The sequence below is a fragment of the Chiloscyllium plagiosum genome, unplaced genomic scaffold, assembly GCF_037043375.1.
Source record: "Chiloscyllium plagiosum isolate Xiang-an unplaced genomic scaffold, Cpla_swu_hap1 HiC_scaffold_4, whole genome shotgun sequence".
Taxonomy (NCBI): domain Eukaryota; kingdom Metazoa; phylum Chordata; class Chondrichthyes; order Orectolobiformes; family Hemiscylliidae; genus Chiloscyllium; species Chiloscyllium plagiosum.
Genome location: NW_028270142.1, coordinates 98,810,877 through 98,830,767, shown reverse-complemented (window position 1 = coordinate 98,830,767; position 19,891 = coordinate 98,810,877). Strand labels below are relative to the sequence as shown.

The 19,891-nt window shown below is 38.4% G+C and overlaps 1 protein-coding gene across 2 annotated transcripts in view; it reads right to left on the bottom strand.

The window, feature by feature from the left end:
- Nucleotides 1-478: 478 nt before the first annotated feature.
- The window catches only part of LOC122549015 (copine-3-like), a 68,027-nt gene continuing 48,614 nt past the window's right edge, over nucleotides 479-19,891 (bottom strand). For both annotated transcript variants that reach the window (XM_043688137.2, XM_043688136.2), the window contains exons 10-16: nucleotides 18,835-18,894; nucleotides 14,485-14,618; nucleotides 12,453-12,507; nucleotides 12,323-12,374; nucleotides 7,988-8,121; nucleotides 3,694-3,930; nucleotides 479-1,775 (exon numbers count right to left, since the gene is read on the bottom strand). In XM_043688137.2, coding sequence (XP_043544072.1) covers nucleotides 1,650-1,775; nucleotides 3,694-3,930; nucleotides 7,988-8,121; nucleotides 12,323-12,374; nucleotides 12,453-12,507; nucleotides 14,485-14,618; nucleotides 18,835-18,894 — 798 coding nt within the window. In that variant the 3' untranslated portion in view covers nucleotides 479-1,649. The remainder of the gene's footprint in view (nucleotides 1,776-3,693; nucleotides 3,931-7,987; nucleotides 8,122-12,322; nucleotides 12,375-12,452; nucleotides 12,508-14,484; nucleotides 14,619-18,834; nucleotides 18,895-19,891) is intronic.

Here is a 19,891-nt window from a genome sequence, read left to right as displayed (position 1 = left end):
AGACCCTCGCCTTCGGTCACTTCTCTGACTCATTTGGATATTCAAGAGATGTTCAAAAATCATCCCTCCATTATGTGGAGAATACAAATGAACAACTGAGTATTTCCAGTCTTTCCAAGTTATTACAAATAGATTCAATATTTATTTCTCAACATTCCATCTTTTACCCAACACACCCAATAAAATTACATTAGTTAATATTAAGATGTGTTTGTGGAATTGAAGCATGCAATTGTGTGGCAATCACTTTTGTTATCTGACAATTCTTTAGAGCACACACTTTATAATCTTCATATTGAGAATGTAGCCCAGAACATCAGTTAACTGTTGACAATATAAAGATGCAATAAAACAATCTTGTCAAATCAACAGCAATGAAACAGTTGGATTCCTTTCAGAGTGATATTAACAGATGATTAAAGTATAGAACTTATAGTTAAACAAATTCATCTCTAAAACAAACAGCATAGGAAAGTGATATCTTCATGATTTCTTTATTGTGGAAAGTGCATTGTTCATAGATTTTTCCATGGCAAATATGTTTTTGAACAAAAAAAAACAGCCTTAAAAACAGCTTTCCTGAATTCATTTTTAATCTTTGGTAATGTTGGCTAAGTATTTGATGATTTCAACATAATGTAGTGCACATAATACTATATGATAAACATAATAGATAAGTCATTTTCCAATTCAGTGTTACAATTGATGCTTTACCAAAATGTGTGAATTTGACCAAAACTGGGTTCAGTAAACAAGACTGCTATGTAAACACTCCAAGCCTACTAATTGAAAGAAAAGTTAACTCAAACAAATTTTTATAGTTTCAACAGAAAAACCATATGATTCATTCTAAATATCATTCCAAAATAATAATATGTACTAAGCAGTAAATTTTGCAAAAGATTTTTTAAGTTTAGATGTGAAGCATGTTTCTGGGAAGAGAGTTATGCGGGGGTGTCTCAATGACAAACAACATGAAATGGAAAATAAAGGAAATGCCAACCTCTAGTATAAAAGGTGCTTTCATTTTGGTTCCACTTTTATCCTTCTACACACACAGCAAATCACCATTTCATGTCTACATGGAGCAATTATACAGTTCCACAGGAACAAAGTGCCTGCCAGTTTCTCATCCAATTGGCTACTTACACATGCAAGATTTTATTTCAATAGTCTTAGTGAACTGCTCAAAACAGGGTTGCTTCTCAGCTTTATAAAATGGCTCTGATAATTCTAGCAGTCAAGAGCAAGAACTCTTGAGTTTTCCTCAACAACCTGGAAATGCTGAAGCTAATTTTGCTGGTTATAACTCAGTGCTGCAACATACAGCTGAACATGAAAGGCTGCTAAACTAGTATTTTCATTTCCCAATTCAAGCACCCTTGGATTACTTTTGAGCAAAGCAATAGAATTACATACAAAAAGGCACAGCTTGCATCATTACGGTTGATAAATGAAACAATTCATTTTGGAAACAGGTTCAATCTTCCAAGGACTTAAATCAAGAAAATAATTCCTGACATTACACAAAAGGGGTGAGAACAATTATCCTTAATATCTTTCATTTATAAGATTAACCATTGATTTTACAAGAGCTAAACAAGTGAAATGGCACAAACAAATTAAGTTTGAAAAGCTCAGCCTTTCAACTAGAAATCCAGAAAATCTTCAGGTTTTTCCTCCTTTGAGGGACTTATTTTGTGTGTGTTGAAATAGCAGACTACTTGTTGAGGCACTTCGGCGAGTACACTTTGTGCAAGAGCTTCTTTTGGAGCCTGTAGAAAGGTAAAATCCATATAAGCTTAATTTTTAAATCATTGTTGTGGTTCTGTTCGCCGAGCTGGAAGTTTTTGTTGCAAACGTTTCGTCCCCTGGCTAGGCGACATCATCAGTGCTTGGGAGCCTCCTGCGAAGCGCTTCTTTGATGTTTCCTCCCGTGTTTATAGTGGTCTGTCCCTGCCGCTTCAGGTTGTTAGTTTCAGCTGTCCCCTGTAGTGGTTGGTATATTGGGTCCAGGTCGATGTGTTTGTTGATGGAGTAGCCACACACGCAGACAACAAGCACCATGAATTCGACTGGGACAACACTACTATCATATGGTAAGCCAGACAGAGAACAGCCAGGGAATTCCTAGAGGCATGGCATTCATCCACAAACTCCATCAACAAACACATCGACCTGGACCCAATATACCAACCACTACACCGTACAGCTGAAACTGACAACCGGAAGCGGCACGGACAGACCACTATAAACACCGGAGGAAACATCAAAGAAGCGCTTCGCAGGAGGCTCCCAAGCACTGATGATGTCGCCTAGCCAGGGGACAAAACGTTTGCAACAAAAACTTCCAGCTCGGCGAACAGAACCACAACAACGAGCACCCGAGCTACAAATCTTCGCACAAACTTTTAAAGTCATATTAAACAGATCTGGATAATTTATTTCACAATTATATTTTAGTATATACAAATAATTATAAATTATCCAGTCACCAGAATCAAGTATTTACTTAAAACTAACCTCAACCTAACCTTAAATTACAGTTGTCACCATTTTACATTTTTTTTTGTTCTTTCTTCACTGTGTAAAAAATGTAAATGTATAATTTGAAGAAATATTGACTACAGCACAGAGCAATTCTTAGTTCTCCTGAACACCTATAATAAAAAGTTCAATTTAAACATAATTATCCATTCTGATAGATTTAGTCGATGTTTATGATGTGAAGGTGGGTTTTATTCTTCTCTTTTGGATTGTTTTGAATATATATTTGAAATTAGAAAGATAATTGAAAAACTGTATTGGTCCTTGAAAAGACTTTGGAGCAGATTAGGTGTGTGGATTAAAACATTATTAAGAGGTAACCACGTCCATTGGCATTAATGACCACATTGAAGAAGAACGTCTAAGCTTGAACTCACCAAAATCTCTTGCAAACAAAGGTTTAAAAAAGTAAAATAAAAAATTTAAGACTGGTATTAGAAGGCTCTGTTCTGAAAACATTTAAAAAAAAGGACTCCCAAAATGGACTACTGCAATTTAATATGCTAGAATTACAGAATGATACTGAATCAAGGGAAGATTATTTAAATAATGTCTGTATTGATTGAACAGCAATCAATAAATGCGACTCGAGCTTTTTCATCCATCCTTCTGCTTTGTCAATCTTGTCTTCATGTTCTCACTATTCATTTCACACTATTGGGTTTAGTTTTGGTCATAAGACGAATATGTGCCATTTTGACAATGCCACTCAAAAATCAAAACTCACATCAACAACATGATGATCATAAAACTTTACCTTAGACTAAATTGAAGTAATTGAGGCTAACATGATTTGCTTTTTAGCAAATCCATAATAACATTCATTTATTAACTCACTTCTTCAAATGAGATTTAATTTTGTCCAAATAACTTCCAAATTTTCCCTAATAGTAACTATAGTAGTCAAGTTTATCATTCTTCCCTTTTAAAATACATGAAATGTTTGCAATCTTTCAGGCCTCTAGAATTTTCCCTAAGGAGGACAGTATTTTATTTACAGTTATAATCATAAGAAAGACTACTATAAATGGTTAATGCCAAACATTTAATTCAAATGAAATGCTTTCAAATCAGCATTATCGTAACTAAGTTCATATAACCCGTGAAGTAGACGTCAAATATTAATATTTACAATAACATACTTACATTTTGAAATTTCCGAAATGGCACAAACTGGACAATATCCCGCACAGCTACTTCCCCAGTAGGTGATCTCAGTACACCATCATCACCATCCAGAAATTCCATGGCACTAAAATCTGCTCCACCAACACCAATAATGATAATGGACATCGGCAACTTAGAAGCATTAACAATGGCCTGCTTGGTGTTATCTAGATCGGTGATCACTCCATCCGTAATGATCAGCAGGACAAAATATTGCTATTAAGACAAAAATTTTCACAGGTCAAAGATAAGTTGCCAAATGGGGTCACATCAATGGTGCACCTAAATCTAATTCTTTTCCACCAGCATCGACTGAGAACATGGTAAATAAATAAAAACTAAACATTAGTTTATCTTCTTTGGAAAAACAAATCTACAAATTGAGACATTCTGATATCTTTGAGAGAAAGTGAGGGCTGCAGATGCTGGAGATCAGAGCTGAAAATGTGTTGCTGGAAAAGCGCAGCAGGTCAGGCAGCATCCAAGGAACAGGAGAATCGACGTTTCGGGCATAAGCCCTTCTTCAGGAATGAGGAAAGTTTGTCCAGCAGGCTAAGACAAAAGGTAGGGAGGAGGGACTTGGGGGAGGGGCTTTGGAAATGCGATAGGTGGAGGGAGGTCAAGGTGAGGGTGATAGGACGGAGTGGGGTGGGGGCGGAGAGGTCAGGAAGAAGATTGCAGGTTAGGAAGGCGGTGCTGAGTTCGAGGGATTTGACTGAGATAAGGTGGGGGGAGGGGAAATGAGGAAACTGGTGAAATCCAAGTTCATCCCTTGTGGTTGGAGTGTTCCTAGGCGGAAGATGAGGCGCTCTTCCTCCAACCGTCGTGTTGCCATGGTCTGGCGATGGAGGAGTCCAAGGACCTGCATGTCCTTGGTGGAGTGGGAGGGGGAGTTAAAGTGTTGGGCGACGGGGTGGTTGGGTTGGTTGATCCGGGTGTCCCAGAGGTGTTCTCTGAAACGTTCCGCAAGTAGGCGGCCTGTCTCCCCAATATAGAGGAGGCCACATCGGGTGCAGCGGCTGCAATAGATAGTGTGTGTGGAGGTGCAGGTGAATTTGTGGCGGATATGGAAGTGTCTCTTTTCCATCCCCTCCCCTATCAGCGTTCCGAAAAGACACTCCCTCCGTGACTCCCTCGTCAGGTCCACACCCACCCACCAACCCAACCTCCACTCCTGGCACCTTCCCCTGCAACCGCAAGAAATGCAAAACTTGCGCCCACACCTCCCCCCTTACTTCCCTCCAAGGCCCCCAAGGGACACTTCCATATCCGCCACAAATTCACCTGCACCTCCACACACATCATCTATTGCATCCGCTGCACCCGATGTGGCCTCCTCTATACTGGGGAGACAGGCCGCCTACTTGCGGAACGTTTCAGAGAACACCTCTGGGACACCCGGACCAACCAACCCAACCACCCCGTCGCCCAACACTTTAACTCCCCCTCCCACTCCACCAAGGACATGCAGGTCCTTGGACTCCTCCATTGCCAGACCATGGCAACACAACGGTTGGAGGAAGAGCGCCTCATCTTCCGCTTAGGAACCCTCCAACCACAAGGGATGAACTCAGATTTCTCCAGTTTCCTCATTTCCCCTCCCCCCACCTTGTCTCAGTCAAATCCCTCGAACTCAGCACCGCCTTTCTAACCTGCAATCATCTTTCTGACCTCTCCTCCCCCACCCCAGTCTGACCTATCACCCTCACCTTGACCTCTTTCCACCTATCACATTTCCGACGCCCCTCCCCCAAGTCCCTCCTCCCTACCTTTTATCTTAGCCTGCTGGACACACTTTCCTCATTCCTGAAGAAGGGCTTATGCCCGAAACGTCGATTCTCCTGTTCCTTGGATGCTGCCTGACCTGCTGCGCTTTTCCAGCAACACATTTTCAGCCCACATTCTGATATCTCTCAAACTTCTGCTGGACTTCACTAAGTTAAACAAGCAGATGTTGATGCCACTTCTGATGCTGTTGATGCCACTTCTGGGATTTTCTATTTGAAATCATGTAGGATGAACAACACAGCACATAAACATCAGCAGATGTATTATCAGAAGATGGATAAAAACAGGATGACATCAGTTGTGTCTTGGCAGTGTTACTCACAGAAGCATGGCATTTTTATTTACATTCTGGAGTGCAAATAACAAAATGGCAACCTTGTAGTGTAGGTTGCATTGATATTTCATGATCATTTGCTTTCCAGTGTTTGAGCAGCTTCTGGATGGAAAGTTTACTGGAGACTGGTGTGGAGCAAACTGATGTCAACAGTACAGGATTCCATCCCCATTCTGGCTGGGGTAGATTCAGGGGCTGTTGTTTCTCTACCCTAACCACAGTGGATGTCAAGGTGCTGTAGGTCAGACCGGGCTCCAGACAGAGAACCCAAGATGATGATTTGGGAAAAGATATGATACACCCAATTCTACCCTGGTGAAAATAGGGTAGCACATTGAACATCAAATTAATATTTATCATGTGACCTCCTGTTTATAAAAGAACAGAGTAGACAAGCTGGGTGTGTGGTGGTGGTGGATTATGGGTGGAGAGAGGAAAAGTAGTGAGATAGTGATAGGTCAATACAGGTGGTGGGTATAACCTGCTTGGTCAATGGGAGGAATGAATCTGGTTGGTAGCTGGAAGGAAGGGTCAGTTGGAGGGATGGATGGGTGAGAAGGTTATTTGAAATTGGAGAACTCACTGTTGAGTCCTCTGGCTGTAGGCTGCCCAGGCAGATGATGAAGTATCATTCCTTCAATTTGCAGTCTGATTCACTGTGGCAATGGAGGAGACCGAGGATGGTCATGTCAGAAAGGGAGTGAGAAGGAGAATTAAAATGGACAGTGACTGGGAGATCAAGTTGGCCTCTGCAGGCCTGGCTAAGATGCCCAGTGAAACATGCCTTGAGTTTACATTTAGTCTCACCGATGTAGAGAAGACCACATTGGGAGCACCGGTTACAGTGAACTAGGTTGGAGGAGAGGCAGGTAAATAAGAGAAACATGGAATGAGGTGTCAGACAGTGATCACACTTGTAAAATCATACTTCTTACTAAGCTTTTGAGAATTGCCAACCGGAAAAAAAAGGGGAAAAAAATTGAAAAGCTCTCGTTAATAAATGGCATTAGAATCCCCGAGGAAATAAACATGAAACTGAAATGCATGAACTATAAAGCATAACCCATAATAGCAGTTTATCATTTAAAAAAGAAGTCTGTAACAGGTTACATGATAGACATCAACACAAAGTTTGAAATAATTTTATCTACGTTGTATAATTCACCTCAGCTTACCAGAGTAGCACTAAGTAAACTTTTCATGTTGTGTACATATTTTTGGTTCTGCCTCAGTATCTTTATATACAAAACATAGTTCAATAATGGAGAAGTAAACAATCTCTTATCACACTATTATCATGATTAACATTTACAATTGAAATTGAACTATTTACAAATTGAATTTTGCAGTCAATCTTTTATCATACTTTATCTAATATGCAAACATTGCAGATGTATACTTTGTGAATTTTGAATTAATCTCAGGAGAAAGCACTGACTTTAGGGACAGCTACTCTTTCTAAATAGCAGACTTTGCAGGTGTGTTTTGAACGTCAACTCTCTACTGTCCCCAGGGTAGGAATGTTTCCATTGTGGCCATTGAACAAGACTGAAAAAAACGGAAGTACCATGATCTCTCTTGCCACCAATGACTCATTTAGTACTTATGACAGAGGAAGGCATTTAAATGATACAGGAACCAAGATTATTAGAAAGATTATAAGAACTATCCAAACCTTTTAGACATAGACATAGACATAACCAGCTGGACTGGTTACAGCTTGTAAAATTAGGTGCAATATTGAAACTATGATCCAATTAAGGTCTTCTACACATTTAGCAATCTTTTCCGATTACTGTATGCTCTGCATTAAATCCAAAATTAAGGATTCTGCTTTCCCTCAGAATTGTGGTCCGAATTTTAAGTGAGTCATATGTCAGAATAATATCACACTGCTTCTATATATCATTTGAAACCATAACATCTATTAAAAAGTATGGCATTTCCACATCCTTATTTTCAATATGATACTATACATTTTACTATGAAAAAAATGAACACTGACAAACATAAGATTCTCACTGTAGCTAGAAAATGTTGGAAGATTAAGAAAAGGAGCCCATCAAAATCATTAACTTATCCTTAATATTTTTCCCTGCAGATAGTGACATTTTCTGCATTTTCAGTTTCTGGGGTTCTCTTTATACTTACAGAAGCTGTTGGCTGTTGAATTGCTGCAGCTGCAAATCTTGCCACATGGTTTATAATGGGAGCAAAGTTTGTTGGTCCATACAGTTTGACTTGGGGAAGACAGTTGCGGTAGGCATCCACAATTCCTTGCACTCCTGATAAGCAAATAGGTAGAGCATTTTTTTATTGCAGACAATCTAGCTTGGTTGCAATTTTAGCTTTCATCTATTTAATTTGTTTACAAAGCTAAAAGGCTATTCCTGTGCAAATCACAATGCAACTTTAGGCTCACAATATCTAGCAATGTAACCATGTATAAGGTTGAACAGCAATACTAGGAACTCAGGCTAAATTGAGGAGTTTCTGGCATTCTACTTTCCAAAAGAGCACATGCAGCAAAATAACAATTACAGTCCAAATCAAATGTCTAGACTTCAATGAACTATTTCTACCTCAGAATAATTGAAGAAAGTTTGAAACTATGTACATGCATTTTGTAAATGCAAAAATGACAAAATTGCATTGTGCAGATTTAAGACCTGATGCAGAAATAAATTCTTCTAGTCTTGATATTTTTGAAGATACACTTTTTGTTTCCCTCCCAATGAGACTTAAAACATTCAAAATTTAGCTGTCAGCCTTGACACATTAGTTGATCTCCCAAAACAGAAGCTGTGGATTCAAGACCCACTCCAAGAACTTCAACAACCTCATCAACTGACATTTCAGCACGGTGCTGACAACTTGCTGGACAGAAAGCAGGTGATTTTTTTTTCATTTAAACAGACTGGAGGTCATAGCATACACTACTAGATTTAATGACTGAAGCCAAAGACAATGGTATAGATCTTCTGGTCAGCAGAGGAGCTGAAGCACATGCCACTGATCCAGTTTAAAACTGCTTATCTATATATGATGGACCCTTTGGACAACTGGTCTCAGCTCCAGCAATGAGCAAAGTGGAGGCCTTGTGCCACTATGTAATATAATAGTAAAGCCATGTGTGCTTTCTCATCATATGGAAAGGACATGTCCATTAAGATGTATTTTCAGTTCACTGACTTGAGTTTTTAAAATGTCCCTGGCTTTATCACGTTACCCCCTAAACCGCACAGTTAACTGGCCCCCACTCATATGAACATCTTCATAATAATTACCTTAAAGAACATATAAAGCATCAAAAATGTTCCCTTTTTAAAATATTTACTTAATTAAACCTATGAAAAACTAACTTCAAAAATGCAAATCTGAAAAATAAGGGAAAATCTTAATAATCAGTAAATGAGTAATGCAGTTCTCCAAATGTCAAAATCCAACAATTACTTTGAATCAACTGCTGAAATTTGAAACTCTGATTCAATACATCTTATTGTAAGCATATTCTCCCTCTTTTCATCTTCAAAAGTGAAGATGACTGTGTTGATCACTTGGGGGTTTTTGGTAGGGTTCAGGTGGGTACATAGCTAACTGATGATGCCAATCTGCTCCCAGAAAGTTCTGCTGCAAATAGGACAGCTACTGCAGTCTCTTATGTGTACTTTGTCTTTAAGAGAATTCACCTTTAAGAATTCTATGAGCTGTGGGGATGTAATTTTGAGACTCTACCTGACAGTCTGTCTGCTCTTAGTTTGGAAGCTGCAAGCACAAATCAATTGGTTTGCTATAATTCCAGCTTCATAATATAAGTACTACAGTTTTAAATAAACTAACCAAGTTACTTAATCTCTAATAAGTGATTAGATCATTAACATTGTAAAAGCTGATGAAAAACATCACACTGATAGGGCATATCGTGCTTCAACACAGTCAACAAGCAAATTCATTTATAGGTCGAACACAGTCTCAAATCTTGCTAAAGTGCATGAGACAACCCTCAACGTTGTTAATTGCTTCTACACCAGATTGTGAGAAAAACACAGTTTTACTGGTAAACAGACAAACCCATATTGAAGCAATTTAGTTCACTTCAGAAAGTGACCAGGGTGTGTACCAGATTGATAGTGAGCAAGGCAAGGTCAAAGTCAAAACGTGTGGCGCTGCAAAATGCACAGCAGCTGAGAAGGAAATTGGACAGGTAGGTCAGGTCAAGAGGGCAGTGCCAAATTGGAGGGTTGCATCTGGGATGAGGTGGGGGGCGTTTGGAAGAAATGTGGAAACTGGTGAAGTCGGTGTTGATGCAGTGTGTTTGGAGGGTCCCGAGGCAGAAGAGGAGGCGATCTTCCTCCAGCTGATATGGTCAAAGGCATGTGTCAGAATGGCTGTTGCAGTGTAACAGGTAAATGTGAATTTATAAATATTGGTGTGAGAAACAGGAAAAAAATGTATGATTTAAATAGTGATATACTGGGATGTGTGAATGTATGATAGGACTAGGAGTCCTTGTACACCAATGAAAATAGACAGTACGTGCAGGAAGCAATTAGGAAGGTAAATGGCACATTGGATTTCCTTGCAGGGGGATTTGAGATCAGACATTGGTATATCTTACCTCAGTTAAAAAGGGCCTTGGTGAGAACACACCTGGAATATTAAATGCAGTTTTGGTCTTCCCACTTAAGAAACGATACTTTCCACATAGTGAGTGCAGAGGAGATTAACTAGGTCGATAATGGGCATGAAAGGACTGTCAAATAAAGAGAGATTGGTTCAATTGGGCCTGTATTTACCAGAGTTTAGAAGGAATTGATTGAGAAATATAACGTTCTGACAGAGCTGGACATGCTTGATGCAGGGAAGATTTTCTGGCTGTGGAGTCTAAGACCAGGGAACAGTGTCAGGATATGAAGTCGATCATTTAGGACTGAGATGAGAAAAAATTGCTTCACCCCAAGAGTAGTGAGCTTGTGGATTCCTGCACCAACAAAAGGCTTTGGAGACCATTTCACTGAATATATTCAAGAGATAGATACATTTTTAGATATTAAAGACATCAAGGGGCATGGGGAGAAATTGGGAATATGGCTTTGAGAAAAGCATCAGCTATGAATGGGTCCTTGATTTACGAACATGCAACTTAACGAACATCATCCCATACAGGGATATAATTTTGAAGACTGAACATATGAACATTTCTTGTACTTCTGACCAGCTGCTTTGTATTGTCCTGTGTTCAGGAACAGAACCCATTCGGAACCTGCGAACTGCCTGAATCAAATGGTGGAGCCAGCTCGAAGGATCGAATGGCCTACTCCTAGTTTCTATACTTGAACTACCAAAGTTTTTGCACACTTGCTTAATTTGACTATATCACTTTACAGGCTCCTTGGGTCCTTTATACAATTTACTTTCCCACCTACTTTTGTGTTAGCAGCAGAATTTATCAATTGTACATTTGGCCCTTCACCAAAGTCAATGCCATACACTGTAAATAGTTAAAGCCCCTGACTGGATTCCTTTGGTTCTCCATTTATTACATCATGTCAATGTGAAAACAACCATTTATGACAACTGTTTTGTTAGCTCACTTATCTTCGATCCAAACTAACGTGCCCCAACAATAACTGTTATTGTTTGTCATGTCGTCAAGTCTTCTCTGGAAATCTACATACAACATGTCCACATGTTGCTACTTCTGAAAATAACTATTATACATTCGTCAAACAAAATTTCCCTTTCACAAAGCCATGTTGACTCTGCCTGATTGCACTTGGATTTTAAGTACCTTGTTACAACATCCTTAGCAAAAGATTTCAGCTTTTTATACAGATATTAAGCTTAATAGCTTGTAGTTGTTCTTTTAAACTTTTCAGTCTCTCTCTCCTTTTTTGAATAGAGATACATTTTATTTTTCTACTAGATTTCAGAAATAAAGTAATACATTCTGAACATTTGAAAAAGGCGAAGAGTATTTTTGGAGTTTTCTATGCACAAAAATCTTTGAAAATGAATTTATTATTTGTATTTGTTATTGAAATTAACATCCCTCCCTTTATGAGATGAATACTTGTCAACTTGAAGAAGTCCAGATTGAAAAGATAGTGAAGTTTGAGACTGTAGACATTTTTACAAATGTATGGGATGTCAGCATTGCAGGCTAGCCAGCATTTGTTGGTAATCCCTAAATGATCAGAGGGCAGTTCAGAGTCAATCACGATGCTGGTTTATCCATAGGTTGAACCATGTAAGAGTGGCAGAATCCAGTAACTAAAAAAAAGATATTCGGAGCTCAAAAGAGTTTTTGGACAACCAACAATGGTTAACAATTGCAATTTGGCTCTCTTTGAAATAGATGACACAATGTGCAAATATTCCAGGTTTAAGACCAAAGATGTTTTCAATTCTGAATGACCACTATTCCCAACATCCATGATTGACTGTTTTCAACCCAATAGTGCATATTTTTGTCCAATTCCATACCTGCACAGTATGGGTTGTCAGGTTTGAAGTTAATGGAAAATTCATGTGACACCTGAAAGGAGACAAAAAATTGTATAAGATTTGATAACTACAGTTTAAATGATTTTTATTATAACTGGTCTAAATTTACCTGCCAGTTAGGGGGTATCTGTGCACCAAATCCCAATGCTGGGAACATCTTGTCTCTACAAAAAGGAGTAAGAAGCATCATCAAAATGGTCATGTGGTAGGAGATCAATTAGAAGTATTCCCCAGTTTATACTATAGGCTGGACTTTTCCTCTCCAGTGAAGGCAAGAGCAAGATCGGTTCAGTAAAAATTTTAGAATTTTTGGCTGCAAATTCTACCCTGTAGTGCCTTTCCAACCGTGAGTTACTTTTATGTGGACTTTTTAAATTGATCTGGAAGGCTTCAAGTGCGAACCCTCATCAGAAGTTGGATTAGATTGCGAATCCCACAGGAAATTTAAAGTTCCTTGACCTCACGTTTTCTTTGTGGTAATGCAGGCTTTTTCAAAAGAAAGGAAAAATAGTCAGTCATGTTTCAGAGCTTGTGACTGCTGATTAAAGGCTCCTGAGGAGCTGAAAATAGTCTGATCGATTAATGTTAAATATTTTGATACCTTCAAATGTTACCACTACAGGCTGCAATGTGGACATGTTTTTAATGGAGTAATTAATCATAGGGCTCTGTCCTGCAAAGGCAAGTTGAGTGTTAACATTGACCAACTTTGTCTAAGTGTTGAAATGTATTACCGTACCTTTACTATTCAAAAAATGCCAATATATATTCAAAACTGTGGAAAATGTGCTGAGAAATCCTTCCATCATGTCTTGGACTCAATTATTAACTTTAAAAAAGTGTAGTTCTGCCATTGAAAGTTCAAGTATAATAAGAATAGATGATGACAAACACTTCAACGTGACAATAGTGATACTTCACAAAATGCTGCAAATCCAATGACAGAATAGATACTCCAATATCAGTCTCCTCGCTCAGTCCAACATCCATACTATTCAGGCATTGGTTATAGTCATTCAGCAATATTGACCAGGCCAAATCTTCCACAGGTCTGACACAAGACTTCCAGAACAAACTCTCTAGTCTGAGCTCTGTAGTAGCAAATGGTAAAGATGAAGGCAGAGAAAATGCTTCAAGGGCATCCTTAAAGACTATGAGGAAAACTCATTATCTCCACTGATTCGTGGAAGTCTGGAGCCCAACACTATTCAGATTAGAAAAGATACATTCACAAAGGTGTCGTATACATACAAAAATGGCTCAATGGCAGGCATTGCCATTGCCATGACAGGTCCAGATAGAGTTAAATGTAAACATTTGAAGGAGTGTGCACAAAAGCCCAGAGTATCATCTTCAATTTGGAGGGTCTATCTAATAAGAAGAAATTTTAACTGACTTTAGATAAGTTCTGAGATTAATCAATCATAAGAAATGCGGATGATCTAACTGGACGTTTCTTTTAAATAGTGTTTCAAAAAAAAACAAAATACAGAAATTAGTAAGTCTGGTAAAGTGTGGCTTAAAATGCATGTACTGCCCAACAAATTGTTGAGTCATAAAAAGCAACTCAAAATAAAGGATGGTGTAGATTTTCCGTAGCCCTTGCAAAACCAGGTTGGGTGAGATTATCTTCTTGACAAACTCTCAGAACATACCAACACCTGATATGCTAACACATCAGCAACCCCATTCTCTAATTACATTTGTGTTTGTCAGTTGGTGGCACACATATTCTATTTCACACAATCTTAGAAATTGCAGCATCAACTAGCAGGAGATAATAATCCTTCATGCACTGTGTATTTAACTATTTCAAATCACAATATTAATTTACTGCAATTTGAAGTGGATTTCTTTAGACAAGGTGAAAATGACAAGGCATATCTTAAAATTGCTGCAAGTTGTTTGTAAACATCGTAAGTGTGCAAGTGTAGATCTTGGGTAAAAATGGTTTTAACTAAATGAGAAAACAATTTTTATTGGTATCTTTAGGAAATGTTAGATAGCAATGGCTAATAATGAAAAATTAGTCATGAAAAAGAATATGTATTTATTAGTTTGTTAATGGGTCAAAATCCTCATTTGCAGCATCCTATTTTATCTCAACAATGCTATTAATAAAGTAGATAGGAATACATTACGTATCGTAGTCTTGAACAACCATTCCAACAGACCAGATTGCCATCAAATATTCATTAAATCCATTAGGATTTATATAATGTAAAGAGTCAGGTGAACGAGGATCCCCATTGGAGCCTGTAAAATCGATACCAACCTGAGAATGAAGAGATAAAATAAAATTGGTAATGTATACACTCCATTTCCAGTAATTGCTCAGGGAGGCAAGTAAAATAATTTTATTACAATTTATGAGTCTATTCCTTTTGCGTTTTTGCTTTGTAAAACCACGACCTTAACTAAGGTGCTCACTTCGGATTGAAAAAAAAAGAAAATGACTTGTTTAATATTCTCCAAGTTTAATATATGAATAATTTACCACGAGACAGTGTCAGTATACTTTGCAAACATACAAAATCTGATAAAAGGTTTATGACCTGAAACATTTGGGAAAACTTTGATATGTGTTCAAGCTTGCATGTTTGTGTGCACAAAAGGAGGCAGTGGTCAATCCCTGACAAAAACCCCCAAGTGCATTGGGAACATTGTTCCCAAGAGCCAACTTCCACATTACACTTCAGTGCATTAGGTTACACTTCCCTCAGGCCAGATGGGTTGTCAATAACAGTAGCTTTATTAACATGACTTTTAGGAGAAAGTGAGGTCTGCAGACGCTGGAGATCAAAGCTGAAACTTTATTGCTGGAACAGCACAGCAGGTCAGGCAGCATCTAGGGAACAGAAGATTCGACGTTTCGGGCACATGCCCTTCTTCAGGAATGAGCTCATTCCTGAAGAAGGGCATGTGCCCGAAACGTCGAATCTTCTGTTCCCTAGATGCTGCCTGACCTGCTGTGCTGTTCCAGCAATAAAGTTTCAGCTAACATGACTTTTACAATTGTAGGCCTGCATTTCCCAGTTTTTGTTTTAAAAGAATGAGAGACTGAGGACACTAACAACATGGCAGTGAAATATGTCAATAGTGTTATATTATGGTATCTCAGGCAGGATATTTTCATCACTATCTCACTAAATGTTATAGGGATAATGTAGGCATTGCCGAAGTACATATCCTTAGCTGGAGGCAAATGCACATCAAATAGGTACTGCTAACTCAGCTGCTTTATTGCCTGCTTGTGTGAAAGCCTAAATTCATATCACTTGTGATTGAAGGTTAGTTTTACAACATACAGGTTTATAACTTTGATCTGCTTTTTGGAGCTCTGATTTATTACATCATCATGGCACTACTATAAACCTCAGAGGCCCAACACACTGTAACCAGCACCTGAAGCTGGAATATTAGCAGCCTGCTGCTCACAGAATCAGAATGGTTATCAATGGAGAACTATGGATCACTGCAGAATATACTAGGCACACTCTAGATACAAGATACACTTTCTCAGGTGCCTCAAGTTGTTAAACTGTTGATTGGTTTCACATTCACCAACTACCCGAGTCAAGATTCATTCAGCTTAGATTGAATCATTACAAGAATATACGACCCAACCCAATCTGCACCCCAGTGTTAGTAAGTATGTATTTCTTTGCATGTGCTCAAGTAATACTTCAATCAATGCCCTCCAACTAAATTGTAGTGAATAGTGAACTGTGTTGGATAACAGAGTGGTAGACATTTGCAGTTGTGAAGCAATCCAATGTAAACCTTGAGAAAGTGCCACAGAGAAAGCCATCAACCTGAAAACATAGCAGATGCGTGGACAGAGCTGGGAGGTACCCTCCATCCAATCAGTCAGATTCCTGAGAATGATGTCACTGTGCTAGAATCTGCACAAGCCCGTACAACAAAAAGGTTCAGGCCCTCAGACAGCAATGTCCTATGCCCAAACACCTTAGATTTATCAGTGACCTTCCTCCATCACAGGATCAGAAGTTGGGATATTCACTGATGATTGCCAAAGTTCAGCATCATTCACAAGTCATCAGATACTGAAGTATTCAAATGATGTTGTTATCACCACCATGTCTTCCAATATCAATATCTGAGAAGTTATCATTGACCAGAAACTTAACTGGACTAACTATATAAGTATAGATGCTACAGGAGCAGGTCAGAGATTAGAAATCTTGGAGCAAGTCACTCACTTCCTGTCTTCGCAAAGCCATCCTACCTCTAAAAGACACCACCCAAAAGTGTGGTGGAACACTCCTCACTTGCTTGGATTATTGCAGCAGCAGAAACACTCAAAAATGTCAATATTATCCAGAACAAAGAAGATCAGTTGATTGTTTTTCGCTGTGGTGCCATTCAGCCTCCCCACTACTGAAGCTCAGAAGCAGCAAGGTGTACCATCTATATTTACCAAGGTTCCTTCCAAACCAATGAACACTTCCACTTCTTCTAGAAGAACAAGACCAGCTGATATAGAAGATCACCACCACCAAGCATGTTCCACCCAAGCAACTCACCATCTACCCTTGGAAATATATTGCTGAGTCAAAACCCTGGAAATCCCTGCCTAGCAGTATTGTGGGGATACTTACGACAAATAGATGCATCAGTTTAAGAAGGCAGTTCACCACCACCATCTCAAGGGGAACTAGAGATAAATGCTGGTGACACCCACATCCCATGAATGAACTAAAGTAAAACGACGATTACTAGGTAGTGAACCTGATGCAGTCAATACACTAATGACAATCATTGCTAGCTTAAACTCCTTCATATCATGCATTTGACAAGGTCTGAAAAGGGAATTCTTCCCTTCTCCATTCTCTCTCATTGCTAAAACAAGGAAAGCCTTAGCACATTTGGACTTCATTCTGTCGTTCTCTCAACTGCAAAATAATTGTTTAATATTATTGAGATCTTCATTATCTTAATTTTTTTTGTTTGGAGCAGTGAACTGGGAGCTGACAGTTGAAGATGATCTATGAGCTGAGAGCAGCAGCTCATTTCTTAAAAAAAATTGATATAGGTTTATGAAGTCAGGCCTGTAAGTTAATTGCAGATTTGATTCTTGCTCAAAGTACTCTATAGATATGGAGAGGCATTATACCCAAACAAATGGCAAATCTTTCCACATTAACAGCGTTCTCAAATGGTGCTTGATGCCAAAAGAATGTTGAAAGAAAAACCAAGAAACCAAAGTTTGCACTGGTTTTGGATTATGTTTTTTGTCAGAATGATTGGGGCTTCCAAAGCTATAGAATGGAAGACTGATTGCTCCCTGGTTATCCTCCCATTATTAACTTATTGAAGGTTTTGAGAATTAAATTCAGTTATAAGTATTAATTGAATATTCTTTGGAGCCTGCTGGAAGTTGCTTGCACTGATCGGTATCTTCAAAAACCAAAGGAAAATATAATCCCATGTGCCTATGATTTTATGGATTGTGGAGACTATATAAGTGAATATCTCATTTCTCTTTCTTTTGATTTATCCCTTAAGTTATCTGTTCTGTCAGGAGATATAATCAAAAAAGATTAGGTTTAAATCACAGGTATTAATTCGACCACTTTGTTTAAATTTCTCCTTGCTAAATCTACTGTATTATTAATACATCGTTAATTGCTTCATTTAACCTATAAAACTTGCTGATATTGATTATTCACAAAGTCTGGTACTGATCCCTCAAAATATCTTACTAGGTACTGCTGGGGTGAATTTTGAGGGTCATTAAATGTTTTAATTTTACTGTGATGTGAATATAGGAATGGGGCACTGATTTTATTTGGCTCTGTTTTCATGTCATAATAATATTGGAGCTAAGTTCACCACATGCAGGTTGACACTTTTCCTCATTTAGGTTAATTAGCCAAGAAACCCAGAAATAATCTGCTGATGCAATAGCCACTTTAAAAAAAAAGTCTTACTACCCTGTTTCCCCCCCCACACTCCCATCACTCTGCTTCCAGCACATTGTGGAGTTAAAATCAAATGTATTAACTCTTTCCAAAGATTCTGCCTGGCCTGCTGAGTGTTTCCACAGGCTTCCCTTTCCATTTGAAAACACATTCTTGCGCTGATTGAATTCACAACTAATGCAAAGATCAATGGTTAATTAGTTGACTGAGATCTTGACAGATGCATATTATCCAACAATTTCAGATTATCTAAGTGAAGACATAAAATATCCAGTTGATATTTAGAGAGAAAAATATAGTAAAAACTCAATGTACATGTTTCTGACAAAGGTTAATTGGGCCTGAAACTTAAAGCCTGTCTCCATCTCTCCATAGACACTGCCTGATCTTTTTTTTTCCTGCATTTCTGACCATTGAAATAAAAAACAATTTTGCTAAAGCAAAAAAAAACAAGTGTCACATACTTGCCCAACATGACAATTCATTACCAAAACTAACTTCAAGTCCCACTGATACATTACTCATTGAAAATAAAAATTTACTTACAGTGAAGTTCATCTGGCAGCCACCCATAATATAGTTCAAGAAAGAGTATTCTTTCACAATCTGGTGATTAAATATTTAATTGGATTAATTGTATTGCAAAGTATGTAATTTTATTTAACATTTATTTTACAAATTAGTTGCAATTTAATAATCTCAACATGATGTATACTGTAATTCAGAAAATACAGTCAATTGCTTGCCTATCTTGATGTTTTCATTTTTCTAGCCATCATCCTATGTCTGTCTCTTCTCTTTCCCTTTCTGGAGAAGTTGTGGATGATGTGGAAATGATACAGATGGCACCAAAGGCTGTACTTTGGGATGGAGTTGGAAGGAATATATGGTCACTCAAGAGATCCTCTTCCCACCTCCTTTGCAATTCTTGATCTCTTTAGTCCTAATCAAATCTATTTTCTCACTATTACCATATTCTCTTCTCCTGCCTCTATGACCATTGTTACCCCCAACTCTAATTTTCCAATTTCTCTTTCCCTGCTCCCTGGTTACTCGAGTTATTCAACCCTCCATAGTGCAATGATGAGACATTATAGATATCCTCACTTTCAGCTTGCTTTGATGAATCTCTCTGCTTATCAAACTTATAGAAGCATTCAACATGTAATTTAACTGCTTAATTTGAAAACAATTCCTTCAAATGAGGAAATGGCAATGGGTGTAGAATAGGCCTCTTTGCAGTAGAATCAGAGGAGATTTCACAGAAACCTATAAAATTCTAATAGGACTACACTACAGAGTGGACCCAGGAAGGATGTTCCAATAGCAGGGGAGTTCAGAAGGGGATAAAGCATAAACTGTTTAGGACTGAGATGAGGAGACATTTCTTCAATCAGTAAGTGATGAATTCCTCACCACAGAAATCAGTTGAGGCCAAAATACTGTACAATTTCATGCAGTTGGATATAGCACAGGGGGCTAAAGGGGCTGAAGCATATCTGGGGGACAAAGAGGAACATAATTTTGTTTTGATGAACAGCCATGATCATAATGATTGGACTAGGCTCGAAGGGCTGAATGGCCTACTCCTGCTCCAATCACC